General features: G+C 42.5%; 1 protein-coding gene across 3 annotated transcripts in view; it reads left to right on the top strand.

Moving 5' to 3' along the window:
- Shtn1 (shootin 1) overlaps positions 1–23,448 on the top strand; it is a 99,715-nt gene that overhangs the window by 6,530 nt on the left and 69,737 nt on the right. For 2 of the 3 annotated variants that reach the window (XM_034485539.2, XM_034485531.2), the window contains exons 2-3: positions 9,161–9,213; positions 19,179–19,239. In XM_034485539.2, the coding sequence (XP_034341430.1) occupies positions 9,161–9,213; positions 19,179–19,239 (114 nt within the window). Of the gene's footprint in view, positions 1–9,160; positions 9,214–11,807; positions 11,815–19,176; positions 19,240–23,448 lie in introns of those variants that run through there. The other variant, XM_076925934.1, reaches the window with a different exon arrangement.

Genomic DNA, 23,448 nt, shown 5'->3' with positions numbered 1-23,448 from the left:
ATTTGATATAACAAGAAGAACTTGTCAAGGTCATAAAGTAGAGACTAGGGTGGAGAAACACCCTAGAAGGAGAAGCACCTACAGATATAGCACATTTAAATGGAGTGAGATATCTCAGCCATTGAGATACTAGGATACAAAAAGGACAAAGATATTTTTAAAAAGGAATCTGAATAAAATGTGGGCTTTGCCTTATCACGTGTGTTGATAGAGCCCATAAAATGTTAACGAATGTTAGTGCAAAATGCATTAAGAGGGCACGTAGGAACTCTGTATAGTTGCCTACAATCTCCACATGTTGTTTAGACTCAATCAACTTCAGATCGAAAATAGCTGATACCTGGCGTCTGTGGGCATCAGGCACAAATCTGGTGCACATACACACATGCAAACAAAACAGCCATGCACATAAAAGTAATAATATAAAAAATTTAAAAGAAAAACCTAAAAATAATGAGCATGTGCAGATACTTGTCCATAGAATTTGTCTCAAATAATGTAATATAACAACTATTTCGTAGACTTCACACTGAACTGGGTGCTTTATGTAATCCAGATGTAATATATCAACTATTGCATAGACTTCACACTGAATTAGGCTCTATAATTAATCTAGATGTTATATCTACCATGTAGACTTCACACTGAGCTGGGTGCTCTAAGTAATCTAGAGATAACAAAGGATGCAGGAGAATAACTGGTGGTTGTGGGAAGATACCAGACCATTTTGTGTTACTCCCTTCTCTCCCTCCCTCCCTCTTCCTCTCTTTTCCTCTTCCTTTCACTCATCCTCATTCTATCTCCCCATCCCTTGTTCATTCTTTCTTTCTCTTAGACAGGGTCTTACTTTATAGACTAGGCTAGACCAATACTCAGTATGAAGACCAGACTGACCCCAAATCTGCAGTGATCCTCCTGCCTCTGTCTCTCCCATACTGGAATTGACAACAACAGTTGCTGAGTGACAACAACCAACTACAAGTGGCATTTGGGGATCTGAGTGTCATGGTGACTGATCCTAGAGCAAATCTCCTGATGCCTTTGTGGGTTTTTTATGTATTTAATTTGTGTGTGTGTGTGTGTGTGTGTGTGTGTGTGTGTGTGTGTGTGTATGTGCATGTAGGTATGCATATGCAGGTGTGTGTGTGCATGTGCGGCTGCAGGTGTGTAGGTATATTGTGTGTGTGTTTGTAGATGGAGGTGTGTAGGTATATTGGGCAGGTGTCTATATAGATGCAGGTATGCAGGTGTGTGTGTGTGTAGTTGCAGATGTGTAGCTATATTGGGGTAGATGCAGTTGTATAGGCATATTGTACAGGTATGCAGGTGTATGTGTGCAGGTATTTATGTATATATATATATATATATATATATATATATATGTGTGTGTGTGTGTGTGTGTGTGTGTGTGTGTGTGTATGTGTATTTGTAGCTGCGGGTGTATAGGTGTATATGTGCAGGTGTGTGTGTATGTGTATGTAGTTACAAGTGAATAGGTATGTTGTGTAAGTGTCTGTGTACAAATGCAGGTGTGTAGCTGTATATGTGCATGTGTGTGTATGTGTACGTGTGTGTGTGTGTGTGTGCAGGTGCACATGCAGAGGACAGAGAGGTATCCTGATCTATAATTCTGCTTTATTCTCTTGAGAGTAAAGCTAGGGTGGTGGCTAGCAAGCTCCAGAGATCCTTGTGTCTCTGCTTACACCTTCAAAGGGATGGATTAGAAGGATATGTAGGTCTTTTTGTGGCTCAATAGCTCATGTGTCTTCCCTGAGTAATGTTCTGTTGCACGGATGCACCACAGGTTGTTATTGTTTACTTATCCACTTATTGAAGAATCTTGGGTGTTCCTAAATTTTTAAATTATTAATAAATCTGCTGTAAACATTTGTGGTGGTAAGGCATGGGTGTCTCTATGTTCTGTGATTACATCATTGCACTGGGATTGGGAGTTAGTGTACCTGCCCAGGGCTGTGATCTCACAAGTTCTTGGATTTATTTTTGTGTCATACACTCCACCCCTGGCCCTCAGGGGAGCTGGGAGGTATGGGGTGGGAGTGTGAGATAGAGGTTCTTCCCTCCTGCAAGTCTGTTAGGTTCTGGTAAAGTTTCTCTTGAGATCAGGTCTTAAGAGTAGAGTGGCAAGCTGGGCATGGTGGCCATGCCTTTAATCCTGGGATGGGAAGGCAGAGACAGGCAGATAACTAATTGTGAGTTTGAGGACAGCCTGGTCTTCATCATGAGCTCTATGAGAGTCAGGAGTATATAGTAAAAGACCTTGCCTCAACACACACACAGCACACCACACACATACCACACACACACACAATACAACACAACACACACCACATACCATATCACACACACACATCATACTACATCACACCACATCACACACACAACACACACCACATACCACACCACACACATACCATACACACATATTATACCATACCATACCACACACAAATACACACCACACACATAATACACACACCACATACCACACCACACACATACCACACACACCACACCACACAACACAGCACAACACACACACCACATACCACATCACACACATTCCACACACATACATCACACCATACCACACACATACCACATACACACACACACACACATACCACACACTACACACACATACACAACACACACACCCCAAAAGCAAAATACAAACAAAACCAGGAACAGACTCTCACACCACACACATACCACACACTACACACACATACACAACACACACACCCCAAAAGCAAAATACAAACAAAACCAGGAACAGACTCTCTGGGCAGCATTTGTAGAGCTGCTGGCTATGTTTCCTCATCCACTGGAAATGGCAGAAGCCTCTTAGCCATCTAGAACTTGAAATAAAATACCCTTTCCTTACTAACCTGTCCTTCCACCTCCCCACCCCCGGGGCCTTTTAAACTCAAACCGGTACAAACCAAGCACTTGGGCAAATGCATCCTGGATCTTCCTGTCTGGGTCCTAGTTCTCCAGCAGCAGGGGGTTTTGTAGGCCTTCATGGTGATAAGTTGTATTCCTCTGCACTGCCCTTGTGTCTGCCCTGTCTCCTGTGGCCAGGGTGGGGGTTGCCCTGTGACCTCAATTCTCCGGTGGATCAAGAAGATTGTTACTGTGTCACTTATTTGCTTTTTGTTGTTGTTATGAAGAATGTGTGATACCCAAGCCTATATGCTAGGCTAGACACCACACACACACATATGTAGTATATATTAATATAGATGTGCCATATGTATATACATAATAAATGTATGTATATACCACGAAGCTATTCAGTTTCCTTTCTGATTTTAATTTGAAGCCATTCTTGTGGTTTGTTGAGAGTACCCTCTCAGCATTATTCTTTATTAGCACTGAACTGTGCTTCACCTAGTGGTGATGAAGCTCAGGCTTGCCATAATTTCTTTCCTGATAGGAAATTTGTCACCTTTGTTTTTTTTTTTCTTTCTTTGTTTGTTTGTTTGTTTGTTTTTTAAAATCATCTTTCCCAGTGGTCCCCCCTACCCCTGGCTTTTATAATGATTTAATTAACAAGTGAGGTATAAATGGATTCCCAGATCTCAGCTCTGACTCTAAGTGGAGGATCCGCTGGGATGTGAGCAGAAGGGGAGCCTGTCCTGATTGAGCCGCTCCTTTCTGACTATTCCTCACCTCCCATTAGAAAGGTTTCAAGTCTCCTTGAGTCTGACAGGCAGACTCAGCCCATGGGTACGAATCTGCATGAGGAAATGGCAACATTGTGCTTTTCTTTTTGGATACATTTGATTGTTATTTAAGGCTTCGTTTTTTTTAATTGTTTCTTCGTGTGAGAGACCCTGTGTAGTGAGGAGAGTGCTTGTCTGTTGAGCATGCTCCTGTGAGTGCAGATCCAGTCTTCCCCCTCAGTGTAGTGTTTACACCACCAAGTCCTGGATGCTGACATGTGAACAGATAAACACAGATTGCCCTACAAGGCTATCTAGTGTGCTGTCAGGTTACACTCAGTAAGTCTTAGCAAAATCAGCTGCCGTGACTGACTCTGGGAGTCAGTACCCGCTCTGCCTGCCTTCAGTTCCTGCCGCAGATGTGACTCCCCTTTGCATTCAAGTCTTCACTTCTAACATGCAGATGTTAACATTTGGCTTAGTTAGTTTGCACAGTATCTCTGTCTGAACCTTTTGTTTATTTCCTCTGCATAGGCCTAGACTCTGCCTGAATTCCGCCGGCATAAGGCAGGGCACAGACAATTGAGTTGAGGAGAAGAGGCAGGCAGGCAGACAGATATGCATCATGTTATGCACAAGGATTCCGGCAGAGGAAAAGGTTTAGGATCTCTCACCTTGGCTCCTTTTGGATGTTGAAATATTCGTGTAGTCTTTACCATTTAAGCATCCCTGATTGGAAAATGTTAAGTCTCAAATGTTCCAAAATCTGAAACTGTGCCCTTGAAAAAGTTTCAAGGGCACACCCCAGACTTTGATATTCAGGACGCCCAGCCTTTAATGAGTAGGGTGCTGTGGTAGCATGTTAAGATGTAAGTGCTGGTTTTACCCGAGACATACAAGAAGAGTTCCCTAGGAGAAATGACAGTGAAATAGCTGTTGCAAAGGGAGAGGTTGGGGGAGACCCGATAGGCAGAACAGAAAACATTCCCAGAGACACAGGGAAGGGCTGAGTGGTAGGAAGAAAAGTAGGGTTTTAGAAAGTGATGGTAAAGTCTTTGGACATTTTAAAGTAAGAAAATAAAATTTCAGTGAATAAAAAGAACAAGAATCAACTGGGAAAGGAAGGACACTAGAGGTAGGTCAGCGGGTGTCACTGTGGAAAGTTTGATCAGGACACAGATGTTGGCTGCTGAGGAAGAACACGTAGGTGAGACACTTCTTGCACACTGGGAGAGTTTTATGGGCTTTTGAAGGTAGTTAGGGTGGTCTTTCAAGGAGTGATGCTAGATGAATTGTAGGAGACTCTGAATACAGGTGACAGGGAGTTTCTATGAAGGGGAAGTACTAAGCTCACAATTATAGCAGACTGAGTTGCTCACGGGGCATCCAGACAGAGACTCGAGAATAGTATTGGCCTGTGGAAGCTGATGCTGTGATGGTGGGATTCTGTGTCCCGTGTGGTGCCCTGTAGCTACCTGTGAAATGTGGCTGATGCACAACCCTCACACTTTATTATAATTGATGAGAGTGGCTAAGGGTTGCCATGCTGGACAGTGCAGTTACAGACAGCGTTGTTGAAAGCTCTGATCTGGGGACAGTGCTAGACAGGGCTAGTGTGAGTGGCCTGCCTGGTCCCCAGAGGTTTGCTGGATCTGGAGGGCTAAGCAGGCCGTTCTGGGCTAGCTGTGATGGTTGTTGACCTTCTCCAGGGGTGGTGTGGGCAGCTAATCATTAGGAAGTTGAGTTGTCACGTTTCTGAGACAGCTATGACTACCTAGTTTCTTCCTGGGCTGGCTGTGTTGTATTTGTGGCTTTGGAAGAAATGGCTTCCTTTGGCATTAAGGGTTTAGAAAATGGAAAACCAGCGTGATTCTCGAAGCACATGCTTTGCCTGACATTCTCCTTGTTTTCTCCGGCATCCCCCCTTTTCTGTCTAGTTCATACTGTTAAGCTGTCTTTCCTTACACCGACTGCACATTAGGGAACTTGCTTCTTTAAAAACAAAACAGTAAAGATGCCCAAACTCAGACTTGGTAAGTCAGCCTGGGGTGGGAGAGAGGTTCAGGGCCCTGTGATTGCCAAGCTCCCAAGTGTGCTTCTAGGATTGAAAAGTCTAGTTCTCAGGCATGTTTCCCCACAAACGTGCCAGGATCCGTTACAACAAAGGGCTTCTACTGCATTCGCTTGCTTCAGCCCTCTTGCTTGGTGGAGGTTAGTAGTCTCCTCCTTTCAGGGATTTTTTTTTTTCCAGGCAGCCATTTTTGGGGAAAGTGTGGGGGGCAAAAGTAAGCTTGAAACCTAGGGCATTCTTGTGTTGTACACTCAGGATTATATGTTAACTCATCTACTCCCCAGGATAAGATGACCAAATTAATATACTAGGAAGCCAAGGTCCAGTAAGTGGGCGTGGTTTGTACTGGGGTGTTCCCAGCCAATATGTATGTGCTCATTTAATTACTGTTCCGTCTGACACAGAGACACGGATGGAGCTAGTAAACTGAGGTGTGAAGTCTTTCCAGGCTGTAAGTGTCTTCCTTTAGGAAGGGACTCATCACATTTGTTTGAGGCATTGCATCAAAAAGACTCCTTCTGCCAAACTGAGCTGTGCACACTTATTTTAAATGTTTCAAGCTGTTAGCCCATTCTGAAGCAATAAAAATATGCTTTCTGTGAAGTCTCTTAACATGCCATTAAAGAAGTAGCTGATTGGGCTGGAGAGATGGCTCCGAGATAAAGAGCCTTTGCTGCTGTCACAAAGGACCCGAGTCTCCAGCACCCACAGCAGGTGGCTTACAACCATACCTAACCCCAGTTCTAGATGACCCAGTGCCCCCTTCTGGCCTCTGCAGGAAACTGCACACACACACACACACACACACACACACACACACACACACACACACACACACAGAGAGAGAGAGTTTAAAAATGAAGTGCCCAAGTAATGAAGACCACTTCATTGATAATGATGGGGTTACTGCTCTCCCAGAATGATACATGTTCATGTGTATGCATCTGTGTGTGTGCATGAACACTGGGGAATGAGCTTTGTTTTTTAACTTCAAAAAAATAAATATTTTATTTTCCATCTCTGCCTCATCCTCCACCTCATTACCTCCAACTGTGAACAAGGTCATTAAACTATGTCTGTATTTTCCCTTAAGTACCTGCTTTTGTTGTTGTTGTTGTTACAGTCTTACATAGTTATAAGAAGGCATCTTTTCTGTGGTTTCTATTAAAGTATGATAGGTAAAGAGTCCTTAGTTAGTGCTTTTAATAAAGAGACAGCAATTAGGAGTTGACTATGTTTTGCCCGAGTCTATTGGCAGTATAATGGATGCATGGTGTGAATAGTTTAGAAAGGCTTTCCAAGACATTATTTGATGTTGTAAATAGAAAAAAAACCCCTTATTTCTTAATGTCAATACTAGATTATAGTTTTAAAAGCCACTACTGCTTGTGTGTATGTCTGTAAAGTGGGTCACTAATAATACAGTGTTAACTCAGTGTGTGTGTGTTCACATACACACTCATATATGCCATGTTGCATGAGTAGAAGTCAGGGCACATCTTGTCTGTTGGTTCTTTCCTTTCATGATGTGGACATTCAGGATTGAACTCAGGTCGTTTTACTCTATGGACCATTTCACCAGCCCCGCTTTTGATTTTTAAATTGTGTACAAGTATGATACGTGTGTGTGTGTGTGTGTGTGTGTGTGTGTGTGTGTGTGTGTGAATGCAGGCACATATAGCAGCCAAATGTCACATGTGGGGACAACCTTGGGAGTCACTTCCCACCGTCTACCTTGTTTGAGGCAAGGGCTCTTTTCTGTTGTGTACCACAGCGTGGGTCAGGCTAGCTAGCTGTCCCTCATGCTCCCAGGGAGTCTCCTGTCTCCATAGGAATACAGGATTAGAGGTGTGTGCTGCTGCTGCTGCTGCTGTGCCCATCTTTATGTGGGTTCTAGGGGTTCCAGCTGAAGTCTTCAGGCTTGTGCAGCAAGCAAAGCCATCTACCTAACTCTGCCCATATGTTTAAATGCTAAGTAATAGAAGTCAAAGTCTCCCAATAAGGTCTTTTTATCTATGTTGTTGAAGCAGTTGTAAGTAGGACAGCGATGTTTGGGGCCATCACCATAGTGCACCACCCAATGGCATCGATGCTTAGAATTCTTGTTCTTAGCTTTTGTTAAAGGGGAACACATTTCAATGATTTGTTTAGGTCCCAGGGGAATTCAGCTCCTGTTCAGTTGTTGGGATGGGTGTGGTGAGCTCCCGTGAGAAGCCTAGGCTTGGAGAGCTTCATTAAATCATTCCTGCTGAAGATGTAATAGTTTTCTAAAAGACTTTATTTTACATGTGTGTCCAGAGCCGTTTTACTGGTGGCCTAATTCTCAGAGTTTTGTGTGGGTATGTGGCTTCTGGAAGTGCAGTTTGAGCATTACCGTCATAGCATGTGTTCCAAGCCTTGTGGGTCACTGCTGGAGGGAATGGAACTTGTCTCTTACCATGTTGCAGGGGCATTCTCTGACCATGTGGTAAGCATACATTTCTAGAGCTGATGGCCAGGTTATCTGGGATGTTTTGTTTGTTTGTTTGTTTGTTTGTTTTTTAAGGTGGGAGGGAAGGTTGGATCAGGTTGTTGTAGGCTAGCCTGGATCTTCCTAATTCTGGAATTACAGGCATATGTCACCATGCCTGGTGCCCATCTGGGATGTCATTGGAGTTAGTGGCTTCAGGTTTTTATTTCTATCTTCAGATTATTAATAAAAGCAGGAAACATTAAAAAAAACAAGCTACTTTTAAAAGGTAAATCCCAATTAAAATCTTTACACAGGTGAACGTGCAGCCCAAGGATTTTCTAGCTCTCAGTGTCAGCCTTGTCCAGTGGCTAGTGAACTAGGCTGGCCCTAGAAGCTCTGCTCATTGTCAGTCTTAGGTCATGGTCTTAAACTTTGTAGTCTCAACTCTGAGGAGGTATAAAATGGTATTTTTTACTAAAATCTGAGTGTGGGGGTTCAGGTTACTCCTTAGACAGTTCCGCACACAGCTGGGAATTCAACGTTCTCACTTTTGTACAGGGTTCTGGTATGGCAGGGCCCATTGCCCATCTCGTCTAGAAGCAGACATTCTCAGCCAGACACTCAGCTCTGAATAAAGTAGACAAGTGATGTGGAGTTGAATGTGAAAGCAAACTTTATTTTCTGAGTAAGCCTCTGATGGGAGTGCCGCAGGTGAAGTGTCTGAGTGCTTCACAGGGAAGCTCTGGGTATCAGAGGTCACTTCTGGGTCTTCCTGATGGCCTAGTGTAGTGGGCCTCACATCTGAGACCCGAAAGCAGAAGCCCTTTGATATCCTCTTCCCTCCTCCAAACTTAAGGAACAGTTACTGGGGGGTCAGCTGGGGTCACATGTTTTCCTACAGTGAACTTTCGAGAGTGGTAATGTTGCTTTTTTTTTTTTTTTTTCTTTTAGCCATAGGTGAATATGAAGACCTTCGAGCAGAGAACCAGAAGACAAAGGAGAAGGTTCGTATGGTACCCCTCCATTTTCTTACAAGTGCGAATGTCTAGGCAGCACAATGCATCATTCAGCCACCACTTTCAGTTATACGTGAATAAGAGAGGGTTCTCCCCACCCTCCTTTTCTTTACGTGTGTGTGTGTGTGTGTGTGTGTGTGTGTGTGTGTGTGTGTGTGTGTCAAGCTAATATCAACTCCAGGCTCCAGATGGTAAAGAATAGCAGGCTTGCTACAGTGGGCATTGCCCTGGGAGAACAAGGATGCAGTTAAATGTGTAGTAAGACATCAGGCCAAGCCATGCAAGGATTCACAGATTTTCTCTAATAGTCAGACTTGAGTTGATGGTGATGAGCTTATGGGACCCAGACTTGTTGGGTGCCGAAGGGAGCTAGATATTGGTATTTAGCTAACTGTCTCCATACACAGTTTTTGGGTTTGCTTCTGCTATTCTTGTGAATGATAAACACGCAGTGTGACTACAGAGGGAATAATAAATACACAGTGTGACTAGAGAGGAAGTACAATGAATATTTTCACAGGATCTGCAAGTTTTGTTTTGCACTGTTAGATAAACAGATTCTGTTTTCTTTTGTGAACTGTCCTTTTCTGTTTCTTAAAATCTTAAGATTTGTGAGTGTTTGCTGTGTGTGAGAGCTTTATGATTGTGTAATCCTAGCACTTGGGAGGCTAAGGCAGGATTGCCATGAGTTTGAGGCCAGCCTGGGCTATAGACTGAGATCTTGTATCAGAAAGCAAACGGAGATTTGTGAATGTTTATGTATGTGCTTGTACACTCTTCCCTCCTGTCAACTGACTGAGGTGGGAAATAGAAAAACAGAAGCACTACATAGGATGCAGAATGAGGGACGAAAAACAAGAACTATGGGTTTGTCTTTAAAATTATATAAAAATTTTAAATGTAATTTTTTAAACTTAAAATCGCTAAATAACATTTTTTTATCAAATAAGATAAGGAAAATATTCTAAAATCCTACTCCTAGCAAAACATGGATTAAGAGGTCTTTGGTAGTTTTTAAATAAGAACGAGATTATGGTTGCTATAATCATGATGCCTCATCTTTACATTTCAGAGCAAGGGTTATAACAACAGTTAACAGTCACCTAAATAGTTGTAAAATCTGTAGCATATTCAGACTTCATTTATTGGGCTCCTAAGAATTATATTAGACTTTTTCAAGCATTAATTTACCAGTTGCTGGGTATAGTTTGACTGATGACGATAATGATAAGTGCTTTAGCTTAGTTACTACTACATTTGTATTTTAGATCGTTATTTTAAATCTAGTTTTTAAGGCTCTCTTGATTTTAACAATGTTTATTTTATCTTGATTGTCTGTATGGCTATATCTAGTACATAGGTGTGTGCATATGAGTGCAGGTGCCAGAGGAGTCTAGTGGCTGCTCCACCCACCGTGTGTGCTGGGAACTGAACTTGGGTCCTCTGTAAGAGCAGTAAGCACCTTCAAACACTATACCACATCTGAGCCCTCCCTCCTCATGCCTTGTATCTGAAGTCTCGTCTCCCTTCCTCTCTTCAACTACAGAGGGAATGGTTAGGTTAGATGTGGGTAATTGGGGGGAAAAAAATCCAAGTGGAAAGGGAATGGATAACTTTCTTTCTAAAACAAGAAGACCATGGAGAATAGTTTGAAAGAAGATTTTTATATCTGTTATCAAAACTCCCCAAACACAGAAGTCCTGGGGACATTAAGTAGCCGAGGTGGTGTGCCTAGACCCTGGGTCCTGGAATCTCATAATTTTACATGAATTTCCTGGGGTGCTCAGGGTAGGTAGTTTGCTGTCCTTTGTTCAGAGGTCTAACCAGCCTTCAGTTCCAAGAGGAGGCTGACAGAGTCTGCTTTGCATCTGCTTTTGGGCAAACAGGGAGGGGAGAAACCAAGCAGATTGGAGAGACAAGATGGCTCAGTAGGGTTGAAAACCCTTGTTGTAGAAACAAAAGGTCCCAAATCTGATCCCCAGAATGCATGATAGAAGGCAAGGACTATCTCCTCAAAGTTGCCTTCTAGCCTCCACTGTGGCACTCACAGGCATGTGTACATACGTGTGTTGCACATATATACATCATACACACAGTAGTAATATGTAAAAAGTGTGTTTAAATAGGTGGGGATAACAAGCTGGCATTGCGTCATGTGCCAGAGAAAGGAACAGACAGAAAACCCTGCAACAGAAGATGGAAGAGATTGCAAGGTTTTGTTTTCTCTTTTCTGTTTCTTACTCCATGGTTATCTGTGGACCCTAAAATGCTCTGTAACAGTGCTCTGTAACACCTGCTCTCCCTCATGGTGTGGCCACAGCTGTTTAACCCAGAGCCACTTTCTCTGGTGAGGTTTGCAGTGAACTCTCTGTTGTGCACATAGAATTGCAGGTTGGTTAAAAGAAGGACCGGCCCAGTAAACTGTTTCCTTGTTCTTTGAGCAGAGGATGGCCTGACAGGCTTGCAGCATCTGTAGACGTTATTGACCTGTTTCTGTCCTAATTCTTTTAAAAATAACTATTAACAGAAATGAGAAGAAAAGAGCTGAAAGCAATATGGAATGCTGGGTGTTGGGTAAGACAAAGGAGAGTGAGTGGTTTTAAGTCTACCCTACTCTGTTTACCTTCTATTAACAGACTGGCTTGCTTATTACTGCAGATTTTTCTGCAAAGGGGGGGTTGTTACAAAGGAGAGAAGTGTATAATAAAAGCCTTTTATACAACATAGAATGAGTAAAAGCAGCTTTGGTTCCGGAGGCCGTAAATGGAGGACATCGTTTTTTTCTCTGGGAAAGCACTTTCTTGTGCCCGGCTGTGTGAGCTTTCTCCTGTCTACATCAACAAATACAGGCGGCCATCTTTCCTCTGTGGGGTCCCAGCCCACAGTTAAATTAAATCCATTGTGGGCAGTCATCAGAAGAATTCTTTTTTTTTTTTTTTTTTTAATCATAGTTGATTCAATGTAGGGAAATTTGGCAAAGTAGAGGGAGGGGGGGAAATGGCAAGGTATGACTCCCGACTGTGCGTCTGGAAGTCTAGTTGTCCTTGTTGCCATGCCAGGAACCGTGCTGATAAGAGACAGCAGATCTGCTTTCTCTTAATCAGACCTTGGTGGCTGCTGCAGCCTCCTGAAAGGATACAAGTTCTGCACAGGAGGCAGCAACTCAAAAGGCTCTGTTTACTTAGAGAGCAGTACAGGGCATCTGTGCCCCCTGACCTCCATGACAAATGGTTCAGACTGACTGTTTTAGCCTTATTTTACACAAGCGAAAAGAGCCTGAGAAAGTGAGTTTCCCGAGAACCCACAGGAGATTAGTGGCAGTCTGGATTCGTACCTGGGTCTTGCAAGCTCCGTGCTCTTTTACAAATAGGTAAACTTAAGAGAGTAAATTGACGCTTTCTACAAAGGCCCTAGTTTTGTTTTAATGAGAGAGAGAGAGAGAGAGAGAGAGAGAGAGAGAGAGAGAGAATATATGAATGAATGTTTGTGTGTGTGTAGGTAGTCATTTGCACATACATATGTGAGGAGGTCAGAGGACAATCTCAGGTATCTATTATTCCTTTAGTATTGTTTTGTTTGAGACATGTTCTCTTATTGGCTTGGCTTAGAACTTCACCAACTGGCTAGGCCAGCTGGCAGCAAGCCCACAGGGAGCCACTATGCTCTGCCTTCTCAGTTCTGGGGTCACAAGTCTGTGCCACCATGCCCAGGTATCTTATGTGGGCTCAAGGGATAAAACTCAGGGCCTCACATTGGGGAGCAAGCCCCTTACAGACTAAGCGTCTCCATCTTTTGAATGTTAAAATATGAATTTTCCACAGCAAATTTATCAGAACCAATGCTTTTCTGGGTAACGATTGTACCCCTGATTAGTTTATATTGAAACATTGAAATTTGCATATCAACTTAATCTCTTATTAGGAAAATTTATGTATGTGGGTATACCTACATACATCAATTATACCTACATACATAAAGTTATGGCGGAGCCCTGGAAGAAGAGGAATGTAAGACTTAGGGGCAGAGCGATGGGTTTTGTTGTTTGCATTTATCCATTTGGTTTATGTGTATGTATGTGTATGTATGTCAGTGTGCATGCTACAGTACATATGTGAAGGTCAGGCAATAACTTGCTGGAACCCGTCAGGGCTCTCCTTCTACTATTTGGGTCCAGGGATCCACCTCAGGTCACCAGGCTAGGAGGCAATCTCCCTAACCCATCTCGCCTATTCTGGGCTACCATTTTAAGTGATCTCTTCCCTGTATCCCTTTCTCCCCACCCCAACAATGGATGCTGGTCATTTTGTGGGTTTTAAAGAAGTCTTTGAAGATGGAATCAGAATCTGTTTGAGTTTATAAGGAAGGTGACTAAAGGAAAATCTGTTGGCTGAATGCCTTTTGGCCACCAAAGTATGAAGAAAAATATATGAAAGTTTTACCTTTTAGTAAATCCACTAACAAAAGGACACAGACCAGTTGACAAAGAGCGGTGATATCACTATTGTCTGTGAGTCTCTACAGTTTGGGTGGGACAACCAAAGACAAGGTGACCCGACCCCTGCTTTTCCTCCATATGTAAACTTTTAGTCTCTTTTAATGATGAATTTATAAGTCAGTCACTTATCTCTAAGCCTTCTGGAGCTCTCTTACAAGTAGAAAAATAATTTTTTTGTAATAAAACCATCTGTATATCCCTTATGTGCTCATCATATCAACCAACAGGATTTATTATCATCTCAACATTAAACAGGAAACAGGCACGTGCTGTGGGTTCTTGTAAAACATAAAAACCCTGAGATTTTTATGTGAGTCTTCTGGTCTTTAGCAGGAGGATAATAGCCTCTTTCCATTGTTTTTGCCCAGTTTTGAAATGGCACAAATGAGCAATGTGTGAGAAGGGCCAAGGGCCTGTTGCATTGATGTTAACAAACTCTTCCAAGTCTATTTGGGGGTGGGTATTCAAAAATAGACGGCTGCATGTTTTAGAATCAGCTGAACAAAACATGCTTCTTCGATGTGTCTCCATCACTGTATCCAGTCGTTAGTCACCCTTCCGCCGTCAAAGAGCCTGCTCTTGTGACTTGCTCAAAATCTTTGTCATAACCCATTAGGGTTAGGTTTTTTCTTCTTATTTCCTATGTTAGAGGAAAGCCTCATTGAGCTTTGAATGGAGTGGCATTCACATTTCTCAGGGGGTGGGTGGGTGGTGGTGGTGGTGGTGGTGGTGGTGGTGGTTGGTGGTGATGTGTGTGTGTGTGTGTGTGTGTGTGTGTGTTGTGAGTATGCGTGCATGCATGTGTGCATGTGCTCACGCAGTGTGTAGAAGAAGTGAATCTGTATAATAGAAGAATGTCTACCATTAAATAGTATTTATGTTTAATGTTATGTTCAGAGATTGAGTTTTGAAATGCATAAATGTTTAAGTGGCTGATTAGAAGTCCTTTGGGTGAGTTACTGTCACAGTGCATCAGGCAGTTCTGTCAGCCTGCCAGGGACAATGAAGGAAAAGAGAGGGAGACAGACACTTCCCAAGACTTGTTTCAAGAAGGAAGATATATGATAGTGTTTGCATCTTGGCTCAGTTGTCTATTGTTACAGTTCCATCCTCTTGTGTAACATTCAGAGGTGAAGGTCCCAAGTATATTATTTTTTAAAAAAATCAATAAAGAAGCCACTCTAAAGAGCAAGATCTGCACCCATTATGTTAACTGTTCATGCATAATACATCCACATACATGCGGCTTCTTTGAGCTGGAGTGGCAAGTGGTTATGCCAGAGAAAAGTAATTACTTAGCAGTTTGGAAGTGAAAATGAGTCTCTCATTAACAGCAATCTATCCAGAAACAAAGAGCGAGGGTCTCAGTTCTGATGACATGTGCTTCCATCTCACACACAATACCTAGAGTTTGGAGACCGCTGCATGACAGCTTGGGTGGGGGGTGGGGGGGTGGGGGGAAGGCTGCTCCTTCTTTATTGCCTGTGAGAATTGGAGGGAAAGAATTTTCAGTTGGAAGAAAAAGGAACTCCAAAGAAGGAAGGGAGCCACAGGATTCCATGTAGAGGGAATGGCTGACCGTACTGAGGGATAAGCCTGTACAGATCCAGAAAGCACTGGGCTGGTGGAGCCTCACTCACCTAGATGGAAGACAGACTGGACGGTCCTCTCTCTGTGTCACCAGTGACTCTAAAGCAGGTCCCAATGTCTGATTCTGATGCTGTGAGCATTTTAAAATAGTGTCACTGGGATATGAAAAGAATAAACTTTAGGAAAGATAGTGTGGGACTAAACCTTCTCTCAGGCTGCATAACTGTCTGAGTTCTGTCTGTACAATCTTGCAGTCTTGCCGTCACTGTAGCCCATGTCTTTGGTCCTTAGACTTTGTTCTTCTCTTTGTTGACTTTTGGTGGTAGATCCTAAGTTTTGTGAGACTACAGAATCTAGCATGTTCCCCACCAGGTCCCTGTCAGCATTGGACACAGTGCCCAGCACTAGAGCAGCGAACATGTGGCTCATGACCCCTTTCACAGGGGTCGCCTGAGACCATTGTAGAACACAGATATTTACATTGTGATTTATACCAGTAGCAAAATTACAGTTATGAAGTAGCAGTGAAAGAATTCTATGGTTGGTGGTCAGCACAACATGAGGAGCTGTATTAAAGTGTCACAGTGTTAGGAAGGTTGAGAACCACTAGTCTAGAGGTGGGTCAGTACATAGAGGAAGAGAATAGAGATATCCAATGGTTCCAGGAGATCATTGTTCAGAATTCCACTTCAGTCTCTGTAAGGTGTTTGCCTACTTGTCTGTCAACTTTTGTCCGGTAGGTGCGTGGAGATAGCCTATGAGTGTATCTTTTAGGCTCTAAGCTGTCTTTCGATTAGTTGGCAGTTCTTTGTCTTGTATATGTGCTGGGATGATAAGATGTTAGTGGAAATTGGACACAATTTGAAATGTTGAGCTTTTGCTGCATAAACCACACACACAGCAGATTATAAACCTTGTCTCCATCTGCCTAGTGCTTCTGATGAACCCAGAAAAAAAAGACATCTATGTTGACAGTGTTGGCTGACAGGTAAAGGGGGAGCAGGGAAGATACTAGTTCATGCTGGAAAATATCAGTCCATGCTGGATGATACCAGCTCATGCCATTCCACTGCAGCCTAATCTCTTATGCTCTCAGATAAGCCAGGCAAGCTTTTCACAGGCCTAGGTGAGCATTAATGATGATATCTGGAAAATACCCTGGGCTTCTCATACAAAGGGCTTTTAACACCACCAAGACCAACCTCTAGTCAATCTACCACTTTCTAAAGAGTCAAACCAAGTCTGGGGACTAGCTGGAATGTTATTCAGTTTCCTTAAAGCTGCCAGCACTCAGGCCGCTGGGTTCAACTCCAGCCCCAAGCTATAGAGCATTGTCGAGCTTCCTGATTAAATGATGTAGTCCAGAGAACATCTGTTGCTATTACAAAGTTTTCACAAGCAATTCTCAACACAAAAAGAGACAGTCTTTACAGATGGTACAGCTGCCCAGGCAGGGTAGAGGAGAATGTAGGAAGGGTATGGGCTTCTTTGTGGCACAAAGATGAAGCAGTGCTGCATGTCTGTGCTCCCTGTATTATTTCTGTGTTGGTAGAGAGGGAGAAGAGTTGGAGGATGTCTCTGCCTTTACCTGAGATGATGTCATAAATGGGTGTTTGCATTCTTGCTCGGTAAGTGGGTGCATCCTTCCTATTTGATTAGTTCTGGTGTGGAATCAGTAAGCTGCGTTTGCAGCATGTGTAACCCCCTCCCACCCTTTCAGCCTTTCAGCATAGCAGATGGTAAATTCAGTGGCTGCCAGTTCTATCATAATGTGGTTGCAGAAAATAGAAAGCAAAGCAACATGAAAACCCCTGAGAGAGCACAGCTGGGGTTGGGAGACAGCTTGCGACTGTGTTAGTAACTAGAGGTTAGTGTGTGCTGGACACTACAGGACCACTTCCCTGCACCTTGGACTAAAATCTGTTATTAATCAGTGTGTCCACTGGGTCTTAAAAGCAGAGAGCACCAGCATCAAGTCTCCCCTCTGGGCAGCTGGAGCAGGCCTGCCTGTGAAGCCAGGCACTACTCCTGACCAGGAAATGTGAGTCTGAGTTGGTGGTTGGTGTGTGAAGGAACTGAGTGCCTTTTCCAGTTTAACTAATAGAGTGCTGAGGCCCATTCCTGTTTACATTTTCATTATGCAAAGTTTTAATGAAAACTGGGTACATAAGCGGGAACTGGATACCCTGTTAATTCCTTTAAATGGAATTTGAAAAGCACAGAGAGACACTCAGGTGATTGACGTCATACATCATCCTATAACACTATCTTGTGATGAAGATATGTCCACAGAGGACACCTCATACTTGCAGAGATGCTAGATGGAGAAATGGAGAATTAATTAGAAAGTAAAACACCAGCTTTGTTGTACTGGATGATCATGCCTCAAGTCTTCTGGTCTCGTCAGAAATTTGGATTCTGTTTGAGCCTTCAGCTCTATTGTGTATTGTTGGAGTGGGGTGAACAGCCTGGCAGAAGTTTGGTGGAGGTCCAAAGTAAACAGGAACCAGTTACAGAAAATCAGAGGACCATTCAGAAGCAGCTGGCCAGCAGTGTCATGGTTACAGGTTGTATGGTCTATCATTGCTCACCCAGGTGTGAAAAGCTGATTTGAGAATCCAGAGCTCTGAAGAGAATTTTTAATACATAAAAAACAACAACAGTAAGTGTAGTCTGTCTGCTAAATTGGAGCTAGGAACCCTATGAGACAGGATGTGTTTTTACAGAGAATGGAATCCCACAGGAAGCCTTAGTGAAACAGCATGCCCTCTGAGGGAAATAATGTCTGGTTAGCCTGACTCGTGTATAGGGAGAGAGGGCTAAGCTAAAATTTAATGGTCAGCTTTACTGATTCAGCCCTCAGCACCCGCGACATGTGTTGTGTTCCCTTCATGGGTGTGTCCTACAGATAAAGAGTATGCGTGTGTATGTTTTATGCATTTGAGTGTGCAAGTGCCCATATATTCACATGAAAGCTAGGGGAGAATTTTTGAGTGTTGTGCTTCGTCACTCTACACCAGATCTCTTGCAATCTGTTTCTCTCCATCCTCCCAAAGCTAGAATAAAAGCACACGTGGCCATGCCAGCTTTTGCACGATTGCTGAGAATCTAAATTCAGAATCTTATGCTTGTCCCATACTCTCATCTAACGCTAAGCCATCTCACAGTCCCTGAGATGGGCTTTGATATCTCAGGGGTTCTTTAGTGTAACAGGCCATACATATTCTCTCAAAGAAGGAATAAATTTTAACTCAAGGGTAGTCAATGTTACCAACTTAAAGAAGGAATGAATACATTTTAACTCAAGGGTAGTCAATGTTACCAACTTAAAGAAGGAATGAATACATTTTAACTCAAGAATAGTCAGTTACCAACCAAGGAGATAATGAACAATGAATGACTCCTTATCTCAGAAACTCCTAGAAACTCAGCTGGCAAAATGCATATGCATCATGCTAGGCGAGCCGCACTGACACCTGGTACTACTGAGGCTGTGGAATTTTTTTTCTTAAGATTAATTTTATTTTTAATTATATGTTTGCATGTGTGTGTGTATGTGTGAGAGTGTATATGTACCCTAGTACAGTACCCTTGGAGACCAGAAGGGGCCATCAGGCTTTCCCAGAGCTGGAGTCAGTCATTTGTGAGCTTCAGGGCAAGGGTGCTGGGAGCTGAGCTGGTGCCCTCTGTGAGAGTGGCACACACTCCTAGCTGCTGAGCTAACTCTCCAGCCTCTGAGAGGAATCGTGTCTGGAAATACAAGAAGAGAAACAAGAAGTGTGGCTGCTGTGAGTTTATTCTTGCTTCTTGCCTTGTCAAGGTTACATTTCATCATGAGTTTACAATCTCTTTCTCTTTTTCATTTCAGTGTGACAAAATTAGACAAGAACGAGATGAAGCTGTTAAGAAACTGGAAGAGTTTCAGAAAAGTATGTAAGCATTTCAGTGGAGTAATAATCACTTGGCTTTGGGGAGTGTGTGAGTAGACCCAGTGACTACAGGTTCACCGATCATACTACCAAGAGAACAAAGACAGTCCCCATTTGCAAAAAATAAAAATGCCCTGGCATCATTGTGATTTTGAAAGAAATGTAATAAGCATTAATACCCTATAAATGTCTTATGAAAATTAAGCTTGTAGTAAGAAAGTTTGCTATGGGAAAAAATAAAAGGAAAACAAAATTAATTGGTTACCTTCATTCCCCGAAAAAAGTCAAAATTAGTATTTTGTATTCTATCCTGTGTGGTCTTTCATGCATGCAATATGTGTCTCTATAAAAAGTGTGTAGTTTATATATCATTTTATAGCCTTCTTTCAGTAAGCAGTATGTGTATTTTGGCATTTAAAATATAGATCAGTTCTAATTACTGTCTTTTTTATTTTATATTATATAATGCACACACGTACAAGACAGATAATAGTATATACACTATAATATTGTATTTATCAACTCTCTATCCTTCCCTGCCTTCTAAGGGCTAACCCCTACCACAGTTATCTATGTAGTCTGTCATTTCATGGCCTTAATATATTTTTGTTTATGCCATATGGATCATGAAATATAGGTATAGGATAACTATATAAAATATTTTTGGTGCTTAAGGTGTAATTTGTCATATAGTTATATTGATACAAATATCTAGAATTTATTTTCATTGCATAGTAGTATATGCATATGCTGTGATTTTTTTATTATTGGACACTACATATTTTTGTTCAGCATATCTTACGCACACTATTAGTAATTATATACATCATCTATACAGTAATATGGTACTGTAACTTTGTTTCTTCAATGTTGTTTCTGATTTTTTAAAGCACCATCAATAATGCCTTGCAGGTACTCATGTCTTTATAGAATCTGATCAGGGTTAGTTCAAGGAAAAGGAATCATGATAGGGCCATATAGCTACTGAAACGTGACTGCATGTTTATAAATGTACTCTTAACAGGAGAGATCTTATTTCAAGAGTTCTGCATGCAAGATAGGAATGCACGGGGGTGGGGTAGGGGGCACAGCCCCTACCTATCCATGTGAGGAGGCTGTGGGTTGAATCCCAGTACTCCAGTCAATCAGACTGTGAAAACAGACTTTGGGAATGGATGAGTATGTCTGTGGCCTCCATGGTGAGTAGTTTCATGAGGGAACATTTATCCCCTTCATTAAGCCATGCATATTAACTATGTAAGCTACTTACAGGTGACTTAGACTTCAGTACAACAGTTAAGGAAGGAGCAAAACAGTTACCCTTTTATCAAGTTGGAGTGTTTGAAATCACTCTCGCTAAGTTATGCCCTTAGAAACGCAATGGTAATTTTTTTTCTAAATTTTTACTAGGTTTTTACATGACATAAATCTGTTATTTATCCTCTAAATCAGAAGATAGCTGATCAGATAAAAAATGCCATATGGGAATATGCCATGGGCAAAGAACCAGACGTTGCAAGAAAATAATTCTCTCCCTTGCAAGTTGGGCTTTTCTAGATCATTCTGCAGAGGCTCTGAAGTCAGGCAGCACGTATTGACAGTCCCACGCGGCAAAACATTTTACCCTTCTGAAAAATGAAACAGAGTTAAAATTCAAAAGGCAGTTTATTTCGTCACTTGACTACAACAAAGAACACCACAGGGTAATCTTGTTGGTGTTACCGTCTGTGGAGGGCCAGAGACACGATAGAAGTACCGCTCGCTCGAGAGTGGGTGAATGGCAGTGGCTTTGGATGATCGTGTTCTCTGGTGTAGGACTGATGGCTTCCAAATGAATTCCCCTGGAAAGAGCAAACATGTGGGAACTCTTGCTAGTTCCTGTGCTTCAATTATTGAAGTGGCGTGCTGTGCCACATGTGGTGGGCTGGTTCAGGTTTCCTATGGTTCAGTTTACAACAGCATGTTTTGATACAGGTAGGTGGTAGGTAGGGATGTGCCTCCTATGTTGGTCAAGCATGCCCCCTTCAAAAATGGCTTTTCCTCTAAACATGCTGATCATTCTATGAATAACTCAGATTATGACCTGAAAGGACTCTCATTGAAATGGTAAGACAATAGTCACTATTGTTAGATCTGTTTAATTTTTACTTTTATTAAGCCTGGTTAAAGTCCGGATGGCAGAAAGTCAGAATGTGAATTCTTTTTTTTTTTTTTTTTTTTTTTTTTTTTTTTCGAGACAGGGTTTCTCTGTGTAGTCCTGGCTGTCCTGGAACTCACTCTGTAGACCAGGCTGGCCTCGATAGAATGTGAATGCTGGCCTCGATAGAATGTGAATTCTTTAAAGACTGTTTTTGTACATTAATTGTGAGTGTGTGTACACATGTGGAGATCAGAGGACAACCTGTGGGAGTCAGTTTCAGCTACTATGAGGGTTCTGGGGATCAATATCAGGTCATCAAGATTGGTGGCAAGCACCTTTACCCACTAAGCCATCCTGCTGGCCTCAGGGTAGCTCTTGAGTCAGTATGAAAAATGAAAGAATGCAGAATAATAGAGATTTATTTCTTGGGGCCAAGAATGTATCTCAGTCAGTAGGGTGCTTACCTACTATGTGCAAAGTTGTAGATTTGTTTCCCTAGGGTTGCATAAAAGTAGGCATGGTTGTGTACACCTGTGATCCCGCTCAAAGGATTGGGAGTTCAAGGTTATTTTTGGGTATTTGGTCGAGTCTGAAGCCATTCTTTTTCAAGGACCTATCTCAAAATAAAACAAAAACAAAAGAAAATTTTATTTCCTTAAAAACTGTATTTGAGATGAACAGTTCCTGGTGTTGAACAGAGAACAGAATTCGAGATTTGGAAGAGAACATCACTGATCTCTTTAGTCCCAGCTCTGTCGAGCATGAGCCCACATAGCTGGAACAAACTTCTGCGCTGGAAAATTTGGGGTGAACTACCTTGCTGCATTAGTCTCTGCTTAGAATAAAGTGAGAATTTCTGCATAAAGGAGCTCACTCCGTACTTGGAATCAAGTGATGTCCCTACTGTAAGCCCGAGGATGTGGGCCTCCCATGGGAGCCAGCACATTTGATGGCTCTGGGGAATGGCCTGGCTGCTCCCAAGTCTCCCTCATGCTTACCCAATAGGTCTACCTCTCAATATGTGGGAAGAACTTCAAGTGAAGCTCAGGCCTTGCCCGGCCTGACTTGGCTTTCCTTTCCTAGCGTAAATGTAGCTCTGGCCACTGCTCCATGCTGTGTCATTCTTGGCTTCCTACCAGCTCTCCCTCAGCCTGTCTTGTGTGGAGAAACTCCACACAAAGAACACTACCCCAGAGGGAAGTCATGTGCCCACAGTAAAGTCCCTTGTGTGTTTGAGGCTCTCCCTGGTAGATCCTGGGTTATGTTTAAGTTTACATTGGTTTTTCCGTAATTCTGTCTACTTTTTGGTTCTATTTGTACCACATAGAAGCCTTTCTGGGGGCTGGGAATGTAGCTTAGTTAGGAGAATTCTGGGCTTGATCCCTAGAACTAACCATATGAACTAACCTAGAACTAACCATTGGGTGTGGTGTGCAGATCTATAATCTCAGATTTATTCGTGAGGTGGAGGCAGCTGCCTCAGAAGTTTAAGTACATCTTTAGCTATATAGTAAGTTTATGTCAACAACAAAAACCCCACTGCTAACAGCAACACCCACAACAATCCTTTTAAACAATCTGGCATTGAAGAATAGAGTTTGTTATGTTCAGGGCCTTTGCTTCAAAGATCCCTATGATGCCCTATTGTGGGAGATGGGGTGTGGAAAGGGCTTGGTGAAGCGGCAAGATCTTTGGTGTTGACAATCTCAACTGTAACAAGTTTTAAAGGGACCACGGAAAACTGGAGTGTCCTAGATATGGGTTTGGCTTTATCAGTCAGAGCTGTGCTTGGAATGTGGTACTTTGTCTCTCTGGGGCCTCATGTCCTCAGATAAGATATTAGCACTGCAGCTACTTTGTAGGAGTGTTTCTGAGAATTCATGGGACCACAATCGTAGGACAAAGAAAAACGCAGGCAGGCTCAGTCAGTGATGTTTTTGTACTGCAGAGAACATTCCCAAAGGATGTTCACAAACTCAGACCTGGTACCTTCTTCAGCTTTTCAACCAAAGGACCTACTTGGTAGGTAGTGTTGTTCTGGATGCAAGAGAACCAAACAAAAATCCAAG

The sequence above is a fragment of the Arvicanthis niloticus genome, chromosome 1 (assembly GCF_011762505.2).
Source record: "Arvicanthis niloticus isolate mArvNil1 chromosome 1, mArvNil1.pat.X, whole genome shotgun sequence".
Taxonomy (NCBI): Eukaryota; Metazoa; Chordata; class Mammalia; order Rodentia; family Muridae; genus Arvicanthis; species Arvicanthis niloticus.
The sequence above is the reverse complement of the archived record's forward strand: the minus strand, read 5'-3'. Positions and strand labels throughout refer to the sequence as shown.